The sequence below is a fragment of the Ictidomys tridecemlineatus genome, chromosome 5 (genome assembly GCF_052094955.1).
Source record: "Ictidomys tridecemlineatus isolate mIctTri1 chromosome 5, mIctTri1.hap1, whole genome shotgun sequence".
NCBI lineage: Eukaryota > Metazoa > Chordata > Mammalia > Rodentia > Sciuridae > Ictidomys > Ictidomys tridecemlineatus.
Window position 1 is genome coordinate 188,169,541 of NC_135481.1, and position 18,806 is coordinate 188,188,346.

Here is an 18,806-nt window from a genome sequence, read left to right on the forward strand (position 1 = left end):
TCTTGTAATTAAAACTTAATGAAATAAAAGTACACCCCCACAGACCCCCCCCCTTTGAACTCCGGAGCCACGCCCCCCACTCCGGGGGCCCCTCAGGCAGCAGACAATGGGTGTGGATTCGTCCGAGGCCCAGCCGGCTGGGGCAGCGACAATACACCAGTCCCGGACACGTATTTACATGACAAGGGCCCCCGGGCGTTTCTCAGAGCTGTCCCGGGCGTGTCTACCCGAGTTCCCGTCTTTCCAAATCAACTGCCTCGGGTCGGGTTAAAGTGCTTGGGGGGCCTAGTGGGCTAGGATCCTCTAGGGGCTGCAGAACTGGAGGCGGAGTCCCCTACGATATCCGGCAATGGGTGACTGATCTGGGGGCTCCTCCCGCTTTCTCTGACTTCTGAGCCCTAAACCCCAGGGACATCAGCTCTCCAGAAACAGCCTACCCCCAAAAGCCTGGGTCAAGGACCTCAGGGGTGAGAGTGGGGGGGAGGGCGCGAGCAACTCCCGCGAGTCTCGCTCGTGGGGACGCCCTCTGTGCGGGACCGGAGTTCCGAGCTGACTCCAGTTGGGAGGGCGCACAGTGCCCCGCCTTCACCGCGCGGGTCCCGGGTCTACACCGGCCGCCAAGCTCTGGCCCTTTAAGAGCCCGCCCCGTTTCCCGTCACCCCGCCCCCCGGGCCGGGGAGGGGGTGCGGGGGAACCTCGGCGGGGATTGGCGCAGCGCGCGCCCCCTCCCCGGCCCCCGCGCGGTGGGAACCGGCAGCCCCGTCTAGCGCTGACGTCAGACCGTCTGCCTGCCTCCGACCGCGGTCTCGGAGCGAAACCCGATCTCCTTGGACTTGAATGAGGAGGAGGCGGCGGCGGCGGCGGAGGCGCTCGGCTGGGGGAAGCCAGCGGCAGAGGCTCAGCCCCGGCGGCACCGCGCGCCCCGGCTGCCAGCCCATTTTCCGGACGCCACCCGCGGACACTGCCGACGCCCCCGGGGCTGCCGAGCGGCGGCCGCAGGGCGCGGAGGAGCGCGGCCCGGCGCACTGAGCCCCGAGGCGCCCCGGGAACTTGGCGGCGACCCGAGCCAGGCGAGCCGGGGCGCGCCTCCCCCGCCGCGCGCCTCCTGCATGCGGGGCCCGAGCATCGGGCGCAGGCCGGAGCCCCCCCCGGCCGCCCCCGCGCCCCCCGCGCCCCGCGCCGCGCCGCCGCGCCGTCCATGCACCGCTTGATGGGGGTCAACAGCACCGCCACCGCCGCCGCTGGGCAGCCCAATGTCTCCTGCACGTGCAACTGCAAACGCTCTTTGTTCCAGAGCATGGAGATCAGTGAGTGACCCTGCGCCCCCTCCCCGGAGGCCCCATCAGACTCGGACCGGTGTCGGGGCGCAGCTGCGGGCTGGGGCCCGGGAGGTGCGCGCCCCCTCGGGCAGTGCGCCCGGCGCCCCGGCTGCGCCCGGCGCGTCCCGGGCGCGCCCTCCCGGCTCGCGGCAGCTGGCGTCCGGCCCGGCTTTGTCCCGCGGCGCTGCTAGCCTGGCACGGCCCCCGCTGCCCGCGCCCCGCCCGCCCGGACTCGGACCCGGGGCCCAGCGGCGGCGCGCGGCGAGGGAGGGCTGGGGCGGCCGAATCCGTGAAGTTTAAATTTTATTTCCCTCAGGGGCTGTCGCACTGGCGCAATTAGGCCGGCTCTTTATCAACTTTGGCCGGAGGGTGGGGGCGGCTGTGTGAGACACTGTCTGGTCTGTGAAGTGTCTGGGGCCGCAGTGTGTGTCTGGAGTGTCTGTGGCGCTGCGTCGCGATGTCAGAGAGTGGATTTTGGTGTGTCCATGGGGTGTGCGCTTCGGCGTGTCTCTCTGGGGCTTTGGCGTCTCAGGAGTCTCCGTGCATCTCTGGGTTGTCCGTGGGTCTGAGAGAGTCCCAGGAGTGTGTCTCCTAGTCTCCCTGAGCACCTGTGTCTCTGGGGGGGATCTAGCCATTCTCTTGCCTGTGTGCATCTCCTGGGGTCTGAGATCTGCTGAATCTAAGGACCAATTATGTCTAGGTGTCTGTGGTCCAGGGCTTAGCCACGGTGCCTCTGGCCCAACGTGGATCCCCAGTTCGTGTCATTGTGACTGTCTGTGTCCCGACGCACCTATAAATAGCCTCTGTCTGGACAGCTTGGCTCAGTCTGGCTGGGACCGTGGTTACAAATGAGTCAAAAGTTTGGGACCGTTTGTGGTTGGGACTGCCTTGCCCCAGAAGAGGGCAGTGGATTAGGAGTGGGTGGGGAGCAGGTGTTGAACCCTGGGCTAGTCGCATCCTGTACAACCGGAAGCTGAGCAAACACCCTCTGCTTCCTTCCTCAGTAGCCCACCAGGTAGATGTTAGGTTGGGTGGGGAGTTGAACCCTTACTCCTGGGTTCTGACTTCTAATATAGATCCCCTCCCCTGGTCCACTCTTTTGGGGACCCTTTGCCTCCCTGAGCTATAGTTTCCTCCTCCTTGTCCCCTAGCGCCCTGGGTACAGGGACACAGCTCTTCCCTGCTGATGGCAGCCTTCTTCCAGTTGGGACCAGGAGCCCACGGGCAACTGTCATGGAACGAGGGCAGTCACTAGGAATGAGGGCAGTCGCTAGGTGACTCATAAGCCAGTTTCCGCAGGCGGCTGCCACAGTTTGGGGCCCCTGAACCTGTATAGTGAGGTGCAAGAAGTAAAAATAACCCATGACCAGCCTGGCAGGGGCAGAGTGGCCAGGCTTCAGTAATGGGTCCTTCTACCCCTTGACCCACTGCGGCCCATCCTGAAATTGAAAACTGGGCTCTCTACCCACCCTCCCCACCCCACCCCACCTGACCTGTGCAGACCAGGAGGTCCAGGAGAAACTGCCCAGAGCCAGAGTTTGGGGAACTGGCTTACATTAGGCTCCATTGCTTCCTAGAGGCCATTTGTGCACTGGGGGTGCGGGGGTGGGGGGTGGGGGGTGGGGTGGGGGGTCATGAAATGCATCATGATGTTATTAAAGTTTGTTGGCACCGGTCTGGGGAGAGGCTGGCCCTTGCTCCGGGCTGCTCAGTACCTTTGCTGCTGCCTTATTTATTACTTCCCCCACTTGGTAAAGCTGCCTTGGGGGCGGGAGCTGTCTGGGGGAGGGAGCTCCCCAACAGGGAGTTCACATCACCTGTCGCCACATTCCAGGATCTAGGTGTAGTTGAATGTTCTGGTTTTGTCCTCTCTTTACTTCCCGGTCATTCTTTCTGTCCCTTCTCAGGCTTCATGGGCACCACAGTGTCATGTTGAACCCCTTGCCTGGGCTCTGGGCACTTCCCAAATACACTCTTGGAGGGGAACCCTGGGGGTTAGTGCTTGAAACGGTGGTGACCTATCCCTGGGTGCCCCAATTAGGTCCTCCCTGTGTTTCCGGGAAGAAGGCCTCAAGGCAGGGAGGGAACACATCTTTAATACATGGGTATAATGTAACAGTTTGTTGCAAGTGTTAATCAGATTTCCCTGAAAGGCTGGGCTGGGGAGCCTTAAGGCCTCTGGTTCCTGGAGTTTCTTTACAACAGAAGATAAGAAGGGAGAGAGGGAGGGAAGGATGGAAGGAAGAAAGGGGAGAAACTAATAAGGGCTGGTGAGTTCCACCTCCTAGGTCTTGGGAGCTATTTGTAGCCCTTGTAGAACTTTGAAGATAGATTTGGAGTTGGGCCTCAAGGCAGTGTCCATGGGGTTCTTTTATTAAAAAAAAAAAAAAGACAACTTTCTGCAAAAGGAGATTGACTTCTGAGGTCCCTTAAGCCATCCTGAGCCTGTTTTCCTCACCTGAAAGAAGAGGCCAGGATGGGTGAAATCTAAACTTCTACAGTCTGTCCAGGTTCAGCCTTTGTTCTCCAAGGTCTGGCTCGAGGCTGCCTCCCTACCAGTGGGTTCCCCTGTGTGGCCTTCAGCTGCCCCAGTTTCAGACCTGGGAGGATCCTTGGTGAGCTTGGGGTTTGCACCCTTGGCTTGGAGATGAGGGAAGTCAGCAGTGAAAAGCGTTGCCCAAGGCCCCCCTCATCCCAAGTTTGGTCCAGTATTTATGCAGACTGCACCCTCTACCTCCTGAATTGGGGACTTGGGACCCAGAGCAGATGCACCTTGAACCCGGGAGCAGGAGAGTTTTAATTAGGTATTCCTGTGATCCCACTTTTTGGATAATTGAGAGGTGGAATTCACTGTTCCCAAAGCATACAATGAAAAAATATACAGTTCTTTTACAGAGCCAGGGGCCCGAGGATTCAAAGCCACCTGCAGGAGTGAAGTGGCCCTAGAGGACTTTCTGGGCACTTTGGAGGAAGCTGTCCTCCGGGCTCACAGTTCTGTTGGCACTCTTTTCAGTTCTGCGGAAGCTCTCAGAAGTAACCTGTCTCTCTCCAGCCTGAATCTTGATGGCAGGTAGATGCCAACCACACTTTTAGACAACCCAGACTGTGGGCCACACTGCACTAGCCCCTGGGGAGGGTGCCCCCTGCCCTGGACCTGCCTCTGTGCCGTCACCTACAGTGGCTGTCTTGTTTGTCAGCACCGCTATCTAGCTGGGGCCCTGGATCCTCTGATTTCTCTTCTCCAACCTGTTCCAAAAAATGCTTCAAAACCTTAGAAACTCACGGGACACCAGTTCTCCATTTGGCGGATCTGGTGTGAGCTGCCCGGGTTTTGTCGTGGCCTGAACCCAGGGTCTGTCCGCCTCTTCACTAGGACCTTCTGGGTCAGATAAGTTCTGCTGGGTGACAGAGAAAGGCTGTTCTGCACAGTACGGTGTTAGCAGCACTCATGGCCCCTACCTGCTCGGTGCCAATACTCTTCTCAATTGCCAGCCAGAGGTGTCTCCAGACATGGTTGGTGCCCCTGCCCAGCAACCACTGTCTACCTAGCTGTTGGTTCCCCAAGAGTCAGACTGCTGATTGCTAGAGATGGACCTTGATTCCCTTCAGAAATCAGTCCCTGTAAAGGCCTGGGGAAGCTCACTCTCCAAGTTGGCACCTGCCACTTGTCCACTCAGCCTTTAGGGAGCACCTGTTGTGTGCCAGGAGGGAAGGAGGGGCGCCTCTGAAGATGAAGTTCTGGCTCTCACTGGGACGAGGGGAGATGGGAAGGCATGGGTGTCAGCCAGCTGCTCTGCCCTGGGCCTCTGCGCAGGACTCTTGCCCGCCAGCTTCCTGGCTGCCTGAGTTTGAGGTCATGGTGCAACCAGGGAGTTGAGTGTTGTGGCTGTGCTCTGAGAGCAGACTCCCAGGGGACCTCACTGTTCCAGCCGTGCTGTGCAGAGGGTCAAGGGCCGGTCGGTATTTGTCAAGACGTAGAAGACTGTGTCTGCCCACACACGTACACGTGTGCTTGCACACTCATATACTCACAGCTCCTCCCACCCTTCCTGCCTTCTCCACCAGCTTCAGTTTGGGTTGGAGATGGTTAAAACATCTAGGTATGCAGGGGAGAAAGAGGAAAGAAAGGGTGCCTCCCCAGAAAGCCCTGCAGAGCCGTATGCTCCACCTTCAGAAGAGGAGGAGAGTGAGGGGGCTGTCCCCCAAGAGCCGCTGGCTCAGTGGTGCTCGGACTGCAGGACCAGAGTGTTGAGATGTCCATGATGTGGTCAGTCATAAAGTAAGGGGATGTCCAGGCACGGGGTGGGGTATAGGGCCCAAGCCAGAGGACCTGCGAGGCCTCATCTCCTCGGGAGTTGCACTCCACAGAGCTGGGCACCTGGAATCCTGCCCACAGGGAAGCAACTCCTACAGATTGAACTTTGAAGGCTGTCGTCTGGCCAGCCCCAGGCTCCTGTATGATGCACAGGGCTGAGAGGGGATCAAAGCTAAGGCTCCTCTTTGCTTTTAAAAGGTGTTGTGTAACGCAGGCATGGCGGGGACACGTGTAGGACCGAGTGTCTGCGGCGCCTGCTTTCATGGAGCAATGAGGGTGGCACCGCGCCGGTCAGGGCTGCCCGAGGCTGGAGGGCAGGGTTCCGGGGAAACTCAGTTGCCTTTGAGGTGCACCTCAGGGAGCTGGGGTGAGTCTTGTCTAAAGGGGTTCCTGCAGGCTGGGGGACCAGCACTCTGGTACAGCACTTGCCTGGCATGGGCAAGGTCCTGGTTCCATCCCCACTATTGCAAAAATTAAATTAAATAGAATAAAATAAAATAAAGGGGCTCCTGTTTCCACTCAGCTCTTCTTTGCCTGTGGGCCCCATGTGGCCAGGTCTTTCAGCTGCAGGGACCCAGCAGGCTAGATTTTGATGTAAAGCTCCTAGAGTTATTGTGATTATTTAGTGCTTCTTTGCAGTGCTGAGCTGGGAACCCAGGGTGTTGGCACACTCGAGGCAAGTGCTCTGCCACTGAGCTGCACCCCAAGCCCCCTAAACTTCTGGGTTTTAAATAGTGACGGTCCCTTTTTTTCCTCCTCCCCGAGAGGCCCTACGAAACCAGCCCGCAACGTGGGTATGGTGGTGCACACCTGTCAGCCCAGCTCCTCGGGAGGCTGAGCGCGGGAGGATCGCAAGTTGAGGCTGGCCTGGGCAACGGGCAAGACGCGTGTTGAAATCAAAAACGAAAAGGGCTGGTGCCCTGGCTCAGTGGTGGAGCAGCGCTGCGCTCAGTCCCTAGGACTGCCAAAAAAACAAACAAAAAACAAAAAAACTGCTCACAGACCCAGTCTGCCCTGTCTAGTGGCTTGTCCTGCAGTGTGACCAAGGGTCAGAAGGATGGACATCCTGAACTTGCCGTCACTGGGCATGGCTGTGCCGTGTGGTCCCAGTGATGCCGGGTGCATGCTGTTTCTGGTGTTTGGAGATCCTCCCCAGGGCTGTGGCCCTGCTGAGAGTTCATTGGTGGGGGATGGCAGTGGATTAGACTCCACTGGCCATTCTGCCTGGTCCTTGGAGGCCACCCTCGGGCACACTGCCTAATGAGACCACTCTCACCAGGAAAAGGGTTCCCCATCTTGGGACCAGCTGGGAACGCTAGAACCAGCGGCCCACCTGGAGACCCCGACATTGAATGTGGAGGTCGTTGGATATTCATGTCACATTCCCCATCTTTCCAGGCCCACCGCAGACTGAGCCGCCAAAACCCCAACTGCCCACCCCTGGTGCAGGAGGCCTTGGGGCTGTCCTCGGGGACCTCCATACCAGCAGCCTTGGTGCCCAGGGGCTGGGAGGGGAGCCAGAAGCACAGAGCTAGGGTGGTGCCATCAGGTACTTCGCTGCTCCAGTCCACAAAGCAACCAGGAACAGAAAGCCCAGAAACCTGTGATGGTTGGAGATTCCCAGTTTTGGGGTCACTTTCAGGTTTTCAGAAGTGAGCGTCCATGCAGAGCAAACCGTCTCGGCCAGGACCTGGTCTCCGCAGCCACCCTCAGCTCCTCCCTGAGCACTGCTGCTGCCTCCTCCCCCAGGTGGGCTGCACCCTGCGGGAAGCCATGGCAACACCCAGCCGGCAGCCAGCCTCTTTTCCCATCGGGTGACACTACAAAGCCAAACCCTGACACTTCTGGGGTCTCTTCGGGGTCTTGTCAGTCACTGGCAGAAGCGTCTGTCACCAAGCTGGGAAAAAAAATCACAGAACGGCTGGCTGATGGGGGCAGGGGCTTCAGCACTGCCGGGTGAGCCTGGGAAAGTTTGGAACATCTCTGCACTCTCTGAGAGTCAGAGTGGCTTCTCTTCTGTTCCCAAGTGCCTGGTAGACTTTTCCTTCTCCTGCTTTCCCTAGCTGGATGTGGAGACATTAGTTAGTATGTGCCAGGCACTAGTGACCAATTTTTCTCAATCTTCAAAGCAACTCTGTGAGCAAAGCCATTGCTGTCACCAACTGCAGATATAGGCCCAGAGAGTGTAAGACGCTTGCTCCACGTCACAGAGCCAGGAACTGGTGAGAGGCTGAACTCACACTCAGGCTCCCTGGCCCCATAGCCCGTGCCTGTGCACTACCTCGTGCACACCACACCCAGCCCCTGCGCCCCGGGCTGCTTTGCAAGCCTCACCATTGCAGTGTGGTATTTTAGGTCTTGTCCATCTTGGCCCGCCCATTAGGGAAGAATGCTGACAGCTCTGTCACCCCCGAGCAGACAGCTGGGTCCACTCCAGAAGGCACTGGCTGATGTTCCTTGGAAACGTGCGTGTCAGTCTGCGTCAGGAGCCAGAGTCTACCTCCAGCGCCTGGGCACATCTGGACACAGGGGCAAACAGATGTCTCCGTGGTTGCTGGGTGCGTGGCTGGTATACACCCCACCCCTGGAGGGGCCAAATCGAGGCCTGATGGGGTCATCGTGGGACACAGAGCATCTTTCGGTGCTCGAGTGTTGGGTAGCATTTGTCGTATGCCTGCTGGTGTGATCCAGGTGAACTTGACCCCTCTGAGACATCAGTCCATTTCAGGGAGGGAGTGGAGAGGAGTGTGTGCAGGGAGGTCCCCCACTGGTCTCCCTGTTGGTGTCCAGGAGCTCCTGGTGGCTCTCCTGGTCACACTGTCCTGGCAGTAGCTGCGAGTCCATGTAGACAGTTGTGCTGTGTCTGTCTATTTCCCTCCAGTCGCCAAGCCCCTGCCTCCTGTCTGGTAGGCACCTCCTGTGCATCTGGTGAGGTAAAGAAACAGGCAGGGTGGGCAGGCGGGCAGGCAGGCTCCTAGATGCTCCCAGCAGGGTAGGACATGGATGAGGTACGGACTTTGACAACCATCAGTCCCTCTCACGCCTGCACTTGCTCTTCTGAAGTGGGGGGAGGGGTTTGCACCCACCGTGAAGAGTTGTCAGGACATTCGCTGAAGCCATGACAAGCCCCCCTGGCACCAAGTATTATTTTTAATGCACTGAAGAACTTTCTACCATCAGCGGCAGGAAGCTGTGCCTTCGCCTCCTACCCACCAGCTCTGAGACAGCCAAACCCAGCCCAGGGCGGGTGCAGAAGAGGATGCAGGCCTGTGCCTTCCCACTTCCGCCCGGAGGGGCGGGGGCATCAGGACCACAAAATGCATTGCCAGGGCCTGCCCCCGCCTGCCGGGAGAGAGGGTTTCCAGGGTGACTCTTCCTGCACACATCACTGCGGACCTGAGCAGTGTTGGCTACTCTCCTTCCCCAAAGGGTTTGGCAGCCTCAAGTGGAGCTTGCCTTTGCTCAGATGTGACCTTGAGAGGCCGCACGTGACTCACGTGCCTTCGGATCTTCCTGTAATTTCTAATATGTGTTTGTTTTAGAAGACGGCAGCTCAGAGTGGCCTGCAGTGACGTGGGAGGGTGTCCAGCGTTGGGAGATGCGGCGACTGCTTTGCTTTTCCTTCTCGTGGATTTTGACTCAAACCATTTGTCATTGTACCCGTGGGCTTGGGAAGTGGTTCTGATGGTAGAAGAGAGAGAGACCTTTAGTTATTTGGTCACAAGTTTCATATCCCCCTTGGCTCTGGCATCTGGGTACCTGGAGCTGGCTTGCATTTGGTCTCCTCGAGGTGACCCTTGGAGTTCCACTGTCCTCTAGAACTGACACCTCCTGCTGCTTCTTGGTGGCAGTGCTGGGCTGCCCCCAGCCCTCTGAACAGTCAAGCAGTTCAAGTTTTGAGAAAGTGTCCCCTGAAGTCTGCCCCTGACACGGGTGCCGGGGGTGGCAGGAGGCTGTGTGGGTCCTGGCTGGGCTGTTAGCATGGCCTTCTTGGGGCAGTGCAGAGGCGTGTGGTCCTCCTCAGCTGCTGGGGGTGTGGGTGTTGTTGGGTAAAGTGCGGTTTCTGGTGGGGTCTGTCAGGGATGGCCTCTGTTGTCACTGATAGGTCGTCATTGATTTCATTGATCAGAGATGGAAGAGTGTCTGTGGGTCCCTAAGGTCACTAGGATGTGATGTGTCCACTCTTGGCTTTGAGAGCTTGGAGTGAAAGTGACAAATCCCACAATCATTTGTTAGGGTGTCAGTGCCTGAGAATGTAAAAATGTTCTGTGACATCTGAAATGGCATCATCACGTGTGTACAGCGTGCCTGGGTTTTAGGACACGTGTGCACACACGTGTACTAGCTGGGAATCTGTGACTCTGTCCACCGGGGCCGGAGGCCCCAGTGCTCCTGCCTCCTCCCAGCCTCACCCTGAGTCCCACTGGCAGGTGAGGTCAGTTTCCCAGGCTCTGCCCTTGGCAGAAGGGCAGTGGGCAGTCATTTCCCAGAAGATTTGGCAAAGTGAACCACCCTGTCCCCAGGGTTTTCCAGCCAAGTGGTCTGAGCCGCCTGATTGCCCGCTGCTCCCTGGGCTCAATGTTGAGGGACCGTGGTGCCCCGCACTTGCCTCCCCTGGCCCAGGGGACAGTCCCGCGGGGCAGGAGGCTGTGTTGCCAGGTCCTGGACTGAGGCTTTGAAAGCTCTGAGGTCTTCGGGAAGGGACTGCTCCCTGAACTCAGCTGTCATGCGTGTTCCTAGCAAGGGTTCGGGATTCCTGCACTGAGGTGGGGAAAGAAGTCATCTGTCCCGCCCCAGCTCGGGCTCCGTGCCAGTGGCGCTCAGGACACCATGAGGGGTGACGGGCGCTGGCAGCTGTGCCTGGGAAGGACTAATGGGGGTCTGGAGTGACCCTCCAGAAGTGGGTAGAAGTGAAAGGGAGAGGGTCCAGTCAAGCCTGAGAACCCCACAAGAGTTTGGGACCTGCCCCACTCCCGTCCCACTGACCCGGGAGTCCCAGGGCCAGCACTGCCCCTGGCCGAGGCACTGGTGGCCTTCCTCACAGCAGCTCGGTTGCTGATGATTCTGTAAACCTCTGAATCAACTTTGCGCAAACACCCTGAGTAATTTCTTTGTTCTTTCTCTTTCTCCTTTGTAATTGGTGTCTGTAAAAGCCAAAGGTTTGGTCTTGCGGAAGGTGTGATTCATTTATTGGTGTCTGTGCCGCCTCGCTACCCTGCAGTCAGTTTAGAATGCCGCTGCGGTGAGCCAGGGTGATTCACTGGGGCTGAGCCGAGCAGCCTATGGGGTCATGGCCACGGGAGGAAGCTGTTTTTCTAATCTATTTATGGTGTGGGAGAAAGAGGTGGGCATATGGAGAGGGTGGAGGAGAGGGTGTTGATTACACTGTTGAAATGACTGGTTAAATGCCACCAGCCCCTTTAGATGCCACTCTTGAACACAGATCCAGCAAATGCACCTCCTGTCCAGGTGTGTGTCTCCCCAGGCTTGTAGGTGGTGATCTCTGGGCAGGCTGGCACTAAGGGCTCTCCCTAGGACCTGGAGGGGAGTCTGAAGTGAGTCACAAGTGCAGAGACCGTTGCCTTTTTGACAATCTAGTGTTGAGTGGATCCACCATGGAATCATCTAGTCGTCTAGGCTTAAGTATACAGGGCCACCCCCACCTCCTGTCTCTTTAACAAAGACAGTCGTTAGGTTGTTGCAAAATTCTGTAGGGTGTATGAACTTACGTGCAATGCTACTGATTTTCCATAATTTTATGAGTTGCTTTGGGCCCCAAATAAAATTGTCACTGTCCTCCCATCTAGAGGGTAATTAGAGTTGCTTGCCACATGCCCAGAGGTGTGATTATAGGTCCAGCTTCCACTTGTCCAAATAAACCCAGGCTCTGCCTGTCGGTGCCTGGCCTCAGTTGCCTGAGTTTAGTTGAGGGTGTTTCCTTGGGATTTCTTTCCTGGAGTCCCTCCTCAGCTTGGTCCTCTGGCCCAGCTTCCCTGCATCCCCTACTTTGCACACTGAATGAAAACCTGGCTTGGGTATTTTTGTATCTACATCTCCTAGGTCAGGGCCAAGTGCAGAGCTTGACTGTCCAGGTACTGGCTGTGAGGAAGTTCACTGGAAGAAGAAATGTGCTGGTAACCCTGTAGTTAGAGGAGGATCCAATCAGGATTTATCAAGCTGCTTTGAGGCTTCCAGAGTATAGATCGGGGTGTTGAGTGCACGGCATTCGACCCGGCACTGTGATTGCTGCCCGTGGCAGACATTGCTAATCAATTGCAACATCCATCCTGGCTGGGCTCAGATCTTTACAGAGGTGTTCTGTGGGCTTGAGTGATGAAATCTATTGGCCATCCAGGATGTAGACAGGCCTCACAGGAAAACTAGAAGTTGTTTGCACAGAGAAATGGCTGAGAGAACAACAGAGGCTGAAGACACACTGGCAGGAGGAGGAATTGTCCCTGCGTGCAGAATCTAGGACCTCCTCCCTCCTGCTGCTCCTGTCCCTGTGGAGTCCCTCTGGGCTGCTTTCAAGCCAGGGCAATCCTCCCGTGATCCCGAAGCTGCTCCTCCTCCATCCCCTGTGGATGACCTAGCCCTACGGCCAGTGCTCAGGCTTGGATCCCCCTCCAAGCATGTATCAGAGACCCCGCAGCCCTCTGGTAAGGTAGCTTCCAGTGCAATAGAGAGCAAAGATCTTGCTAGATCACGGTTAGATATGGAGTGAGATCTAACCACTCTGCGATTTCTCAGTCCCCTGAGCCTTCACTTTAAAACCAGGGTCACAGACCCAGCTGTGCACGATGCCTCTACCTCCTTGCCTGCCTCTTTCTGCAAAGGTCTGGAGTCCTCCCTGAGCATGGTGCAGCAGCCCTTTCTACTCCAGTGAGAGTGAGCCCTGGGGTCTCCCCAGAATAGACTCAGGTGAGTGGGGGTGGGTTAGGAAATCTGGGAGACTGTCAGGATTTAGAGAACAAACCCCACGCCCTGCAGCTGCGTGTACTTGAAGGCTTTTCTCAGTGCTCACCACCTCCAAGGTGCTCTCTCAACCCTCGCCATTCCTGTGGAAGGTAGCAGGTGCCCACAAGGCACATTGCAGGCCAGCTCTGATCCTCAGAGCAGCCCCTTCCACCTGAGGAGGTGGAGCTAAGTCCCTTGCCAGAGCTCACTCGGCACCCAGCAGCAGAGCCCTGAAACTTGGGCTGTGGGACTCCAAAGCCTGTGCTTCGCCTGTCCATGCAGGGATGGCCCCACCTTCCTCTGGGCCTCAGAACACCTGTCACTGGGCTTAAAGGAGGCTGCACTTGGCCTCCCCACGCCTCTGCCCTCTTGGACTTTCCCAGCTGGGCCCGTGTCCTGTTCAGCTGGCTGGGCACCTGCCCCTCCTCCACACAGTCCCTTCTTGGAAGGGTCACCAGGCTGTGATCCCTGAGGCTCAGAGCAGGAGGCAGCAGGAATCCTCCAGCGTCAGGTTGCAGCTGAAGGGAGAAGGGTCACCGTGACCCACAGGGCACTGGACGCTAGGTGGACTGAGAATCACAGAGAAGCTCGGACAGGAGCTGGAGCCCCGGGTCCAAGGGGAACATTCTATAACCTGAGGATTTTCTGTCCCCAGAGCCCGGAGGAGCCCCGGCTCGCCTCTATCTCCCTTCCCTCTCCCTCTCTCCTCTTAATTTTCTGCTCTGTAAGAAGGGCCTCTCTGACCTCAGGAGTCCCATAGGAACAAGGAAGCCTTGGGAGGTAGAGGTTCCCTCCTCCTCCCCCCAGGAGCCCTGGTGTTTGTGGAGGGGAAGTTCAGGGCCCAAGGTGCGCCCTCCTGAGCATCTGGGCAGCTGTGTGCACAGCCAGGGCCCAGATCCAGGTGTGAGGCCTCTGCCCAACTCAGCACCTGCCCCCAGAGACCCTGAGGAGCCTGGGCCCCTCACTAGAGAGGAAGTTTTCATTGGCAGATTCTGCACAGGGAGCTGCACTGCGTGTGCTTTGGTCTGGTCTCTTGGGGACTTTGATCCCCCCCCACCCCCGCCCGGTGGCTGCATGTATCAGCAGGGGCTTCTGTTGGTGGAGCATGGCATTGTAACCATTTTAAACAGGGGCAGAGGGCTGTGGAAAGGCAAAGCTGGGCCCGCGGTGGGATCCAGGTGCCTCTGAGGGAAAACACTTTGTAACTGAATCTGAGTCCCATGAACAGGTGCCCAGGGCTGGGCACACATCCCAGCCCCAGCTGGTGGGGGGGACACTCAGGGTGGTGGCACAGCCTCAAAGTCACAACAGCTCCAGCACTTCTGGGGCTCTGCAGCCCGACAGCTGCCGGTGCCAGCCTGGAGCCACCGCCCTCCCCTCTCACCTGGCCCACATTCCTGTGCAGGGAACGAGGATGTGGGTGACCCCAGACAGGTATGAGTCATGTCTTAGGAGTTGTTACTCAGAGGTGGTGAGGGCTGAGGCTGCCTTCCTCCAGACAGCGTGGACCGCAGAACGTTCTGGGGGTTGGGGCCCGCCACTGATGTGTGTACGCACGAGGCCCAGAGTTAGGTGGCCCTTCAGAGTCGGGGCTCCAGCCCTGTGGCTCCCAGGCCCTGGTTCTTCCTCTGTGAAACCGCCGTGCCATAGGCAGCCCTGACCTCTGGGACTTCACCACTGTGATCCACCGAGGGCCTGCTGGGTGCACGAGCAGTGCCACGTGCCATCCTGCGGCACCCACCAAACCCCTTGTGCAGGTGGAGAGGCTGAGGCTCCGAGGACAGAAGGCATGGGACTGCCTGGCCCACCTGCCACACACGCCCTACTAGGTCTGCAAGCTCAGGGCAGACTGGTCGCCCAGGAGAGGGTGTCGGTGGCAAGTGGACGGGCTTTAACCCTTGTGTGCGTGGGTCAGTGCGTGTTAAGTCTGCACCAGGGAAGCAGAGCAGGGCTTCACGAGAGGTGTTGAGACGGGCTAAGCAGAAAAAGTGAACCAGCCGAGTGTGTGTTTCAGTCGGAAAGAAAGACATTGAGACTTTTAAATTCTTTTCATGGAGCATTTAGAGATGGCAAAGGTCAGGGAGACAGAGAGTGACGTTGGGAACTGTGTCCCGGGAACCTTCTGGGCCTTTAACAAGCAATTACAGACCTGGGGCTTCTCTTTCAGAATGGAAGCACTTGGCCCTTTCACCTTGTGAGGTGACCCGACCATTTGAAGGTCAGGGTCAGCTGGATTCTAATGAGATCAAGGTCACTGGGTCACATCCTGAGGGAATGAGGGGCCACTGTGGCCTAGGCAGGGTCCTACCTTGGGGCAGGGGTGGGGAGAGGCAGATCAGGCGGGGCCTCCTGTCCTCACCTGCTGAGGGGCAGCTCAGAGATGCTTCTGGCAGGTGCTGTCTCCACCTTGACCTCAGGATCTCTCCCGGATGATGGAGAAGCCAGCCGGTCACTGGGTGCTTCCTGGGAGCTCTGCCATGCCCCGCTGGACCCTGCCAGTGCCCTCACGATAGGCAGCTGCCCCGGGGCATAGCTGCACACATCCTCCTGTCTCTGTTTTTAGCCAACATCTCCATGTTCTGTTTTTGTTTGGAAAAAAATCTTAACTTAATTATTGCAATGCTTGAAGTGCTGTATGTTCCACAGAACAGGCCTGTGACCTCCCTGCCTTGGCGGCCCTCCAGCTCTGGGGAAGGTGGGCTAGAAGGCAAGGCAGGAGGACGCGAGGGCCCCGGGTTGCCGGGCGCCTGCCTGACCCCGAGGCCTCCCTCCCCCTTGCCCAGTGGGTGAGGTGCTGGCGCTGCTGCTGCAGCTTGGCTGGGTTTGGCAGACCTCCCCAGCCCCCTGGTCCCGGGTCCAGGTTCATCTTGTTAGCTGAACCACGGCAGGGAGGCCAGGACCCGGGCAAGGCAAGGCGCCCTCCCCCTGCTCATCCTGCTGCCTGCCTCTGACCTGACTACCTGTCTAGGAATTTTTATTGCAGCCCACAGGGGCATTGCAGGGGGTGGAATGCAGAAGCTCCTGGCCCTGGGAAGCGCGGGGTGGGCGGGCTTCAGACAGACAGCTCCTGGCACTGGGCAGGAGCCCAGGCTGTGGCCCCCGCTGTTCGCAGGCTGGGTCCGCAGCTTCGGGCCTGCCGGGGTTCCTGACGTACGTTTGTGCTTCGTCTGCTGATTTATTCTGATCTGATTTGGCTTGACCACTTCCTGGGAGACCTTGACCGAGGGCAGGGACTGAGTTAAACAGCCATCCTGATGAGGTGTGACAGCCAGGACCCCAGTCTTGACCGCGGCTGGGCCCACGCTGCCCCTCGACGACTGTGGGAGCTGGCTGGTCTGACCCGTAGCTCAGCACCGCTGCACTGCTACAGTGGACGCTGCAGCCGGGCAGTGCTGTCCCAGCCTCGGGTGGGCTGGCAGCAGGCTCTGGCCCTCTGCTCCAGCTCTCCCTGATGGCTCAAGCATTGGCTGCGTGCTCAGCCAAGGGACAGTTTTGGCCCCTCCTGGATCTGGTCAGCATTGCTAGTCAGCTTCCATCTGAAGGGCAGCAACACCGGGCTTGATCACGGGCTGTCACTCTGGTCCCTGAGGGCTAACTGACCTGCCTGTTCCCCATCTGGCAGCCTTGGCCTTGGAAATTCCTCCAGGGCCCAGAGTGGCCATGCTCGTCCCCAGCTGGCCATAGGCCTGGTGCAGGTTCAGTTCTCAAGGAGCAGCAGCCTGAGCAGGGAGGGGTTTGGTGGGAAGGCCAGGCCTGGGGACCTGCACCCTCTCTCAGTGCCCCCTGGCTTCCTGCCTCCTTTGCCCACAACAGCCCTGTTGTCCAGCCCCTGCCCCACCCTCATGATTCCACCTGCTCACCAGCTCTGAGCCCAGCAGGCTGTACCCTCCAGTGAGGACAGGAGTCAGGAGCCATGGTCAGTCCTGGGAAGGAGGAGGCAGTGGCTCAGGTGTCCATACTCTGTCACGTAGCAAGAGCCTCTGTGGGCTGCTTCCCTTCTCTGAGCCTCTTTTTTCCCACGGGTAAAATGGGGTCTATAATCCTCACCCCATGCAATAGAGCATGAGAATCAAATGAGATAATATGGGGAGAGTGCCTAGCCCAGTGCTGGGCACGTCTGCAGCTGGAGGAATGTACCTATTCTGTTTCTGAGACACAGTGCAGACAGGAGGAGAGATGGCTCCGGGAATCCCAGCACCTTCGAGTGGAAAGGGAGAGGAGAGGGCCTGGGAGCCCCTGGCTCCAGGGGAAGAGCTGGGAGTCTTCTGGGAGAGGAGACACTGGAAAGGCGCTGAGGTGGGAGTAGGAGTCCTGCCCAGGGAGAGGTAGACGTCAGTGAGCTCCAGGATGCCTGTCCCCGTCACATCCAGGATTCTTTTCTCTCCATTCCGCAGAGAGAGGCACAGTTGTCCAAGGCCACACAGTAGGGGTGGCGAGGAATGGATACTCTCTGTGTTCCGTGGTGGGTCTGAGCCACAGGGATGGGCTTTTCCTTGTCATTACTCCCTACCCAATTCTGGGCAACAACCATTTACACAGCACTTACCTTGTGTTGGGTCTTAAAAAGTCATCTAGAGAGGCTCAGTGTGGCAGGTTTGTTGCTGGGCTGTGGCTGTATTTCCAGTGGCCCTGACCCTTTGGAACCTGCAGGGGTGTTTACTCCACCCCTTCTGATTGTAAACCGTGATGTGGGCTCCTTCTTTAACCAAAAATTCTAAGAATTTGATAAATGTTAAAGACCCAAGTCAGCGTGCCTGGAGTCCAGCCCCGGGGCTTGACGTGCTCTGCTGATGTGGTTCCAGATGCATTTGCCCTGGGGGCTGAAAACGGACTGGCTGGGAGGTGGGTGCAGCACTGCCCCTGGGCAGATGTTGGGAGGGGCCAGGAAAGGTCCCCACTAGATTGTCAGTACCCGGTCACTGTGGCCAGCACTCTGGCAGTTGAATGGGGGGGGGGGCTCCAGGGTGAGGCCCCGGGAGGCCTGGGTTGCTGCCGGGCGATGCAGCCTCTTCCCTGGGGTCCAGGCAGTCAGACCTTAACTAAAAATCAAAGGCTTCTGAGGTTCAACTAGCCTGAAAACCATAATCCGACCTGAGCCTCTGTTTACAGATAGGGGTCCCTGGGACCCCAGAGGGGCATGCAGCTGTCAGTTCCCAAGTTCACCCACGTCTCCAGGCTTCAGCACAAACCCTCGTCCCTGAGGTGGGGTGCTGCTCCTCCTTCCCCAGGGTGCTGGTCTGAGTGGGAAACAGACCCCAGGCCCCCAGTTCTGGGGCTTCTCCTGGACACCATGGGAGTGGGGTTCAGGAATGGCTGGGGCCTTCCCCTGCTTGGAACAAGGTGGTTTCTGAGCCAGATGCTGGAAGACCCTGGTCTCCTTGCCACCCTGACCTGGGCTTCATGGGACACCTCCAATTGATGATGATAGGCAGCTGAGGTGGTTGGGTGGCTTCGGAGTGCAGGCACATTTTGAGGACGTCCCTCAAGCTACCCTTTAGTTACACAGGGAGGAGTCCCCGTGTCCCCTCTAGTAGTGACCCAGGGCCAATTCACTGTGCTGGGCTCCAGCAGCGTCCCTGACCCAGAGGGGTGGTGTGTGGGGACCTAGAGGTGGTGAGCGGCTGCTGCCTCCCTGCTCCTGATCCACCCTTGTGCCTGGGAGGCCAGGCTCTGTCCCTGCCACAGGATCTCGGCTCCCATTCAGACCAGCTGTCTAGACGTCCTTGCTGTCTTTTGTTCCAAAGGACCATGGGCTGGGGGAGGGCCCAGGAAGAGGGACTTGGGCCAAGATGAAGAAAGGCAGTGGCTGGTGAGCGAGGGGAAGCTGGCTTCAGAGGAGGCAGGGTGGGTGACCAACCCCACCCTCAGGAGGTGCACTGACTAAGGACCATCGTAGCTGCTCCTGGGCGGAAACCCAGGCATTCAGAAGCCCAGTCCAGTGGACGCCCCCTTGGGCCTAGGCTCCCAGAGCCGCTTAGCTGACACTGTCTAAATAAAACCCCACATCCCGAGCCAGGAAGTCTGGGGCGGGCTGCCAGCAGGAACCAAGGCCCAGAGGCAGTGTCAAGCCAGGTCTGAGCCAAAGAAACCCCAGTGGGGAGTCAGGCAGCTAGCCACACAGTGCTGGCCTTCACCTGCCCAGGGGGCCGCCAGCCCTAGGTGCTCCAGAAGGGTAGCACAGGTAGGCTAGTCCCCAAGGAGGAAGGAACCCCAAA

At 58.3% G+C, this 18,806-nt stretch overlaps 1 protein-coding gene across 1 annotated transcript in view; it reads left to right on the forward strand.

Moving 5' to 3' along the window:
- Window positions 1-668: 668 nt before the first annotated feature.
- The window catches only part of Pmepa1 (prostate transmembrane protein, androgen induced 1), a 49,295-nt gene continuing 31,157 nt past the window's right edge, over window positions 669-18,806 (forward strand). The window contains exon 1 of the mRNA XM_078051881.1: window positions 669-1,307. Within this exon, the coding sequence (XP_077908007.1) occupies window positions 1,199-1,307 (109 nt within the window). The 5' untranslated portion in view covers window positions 669-1,198. The remainder of the gene's footprint in view (window positions 1,308-18,806) is intronic.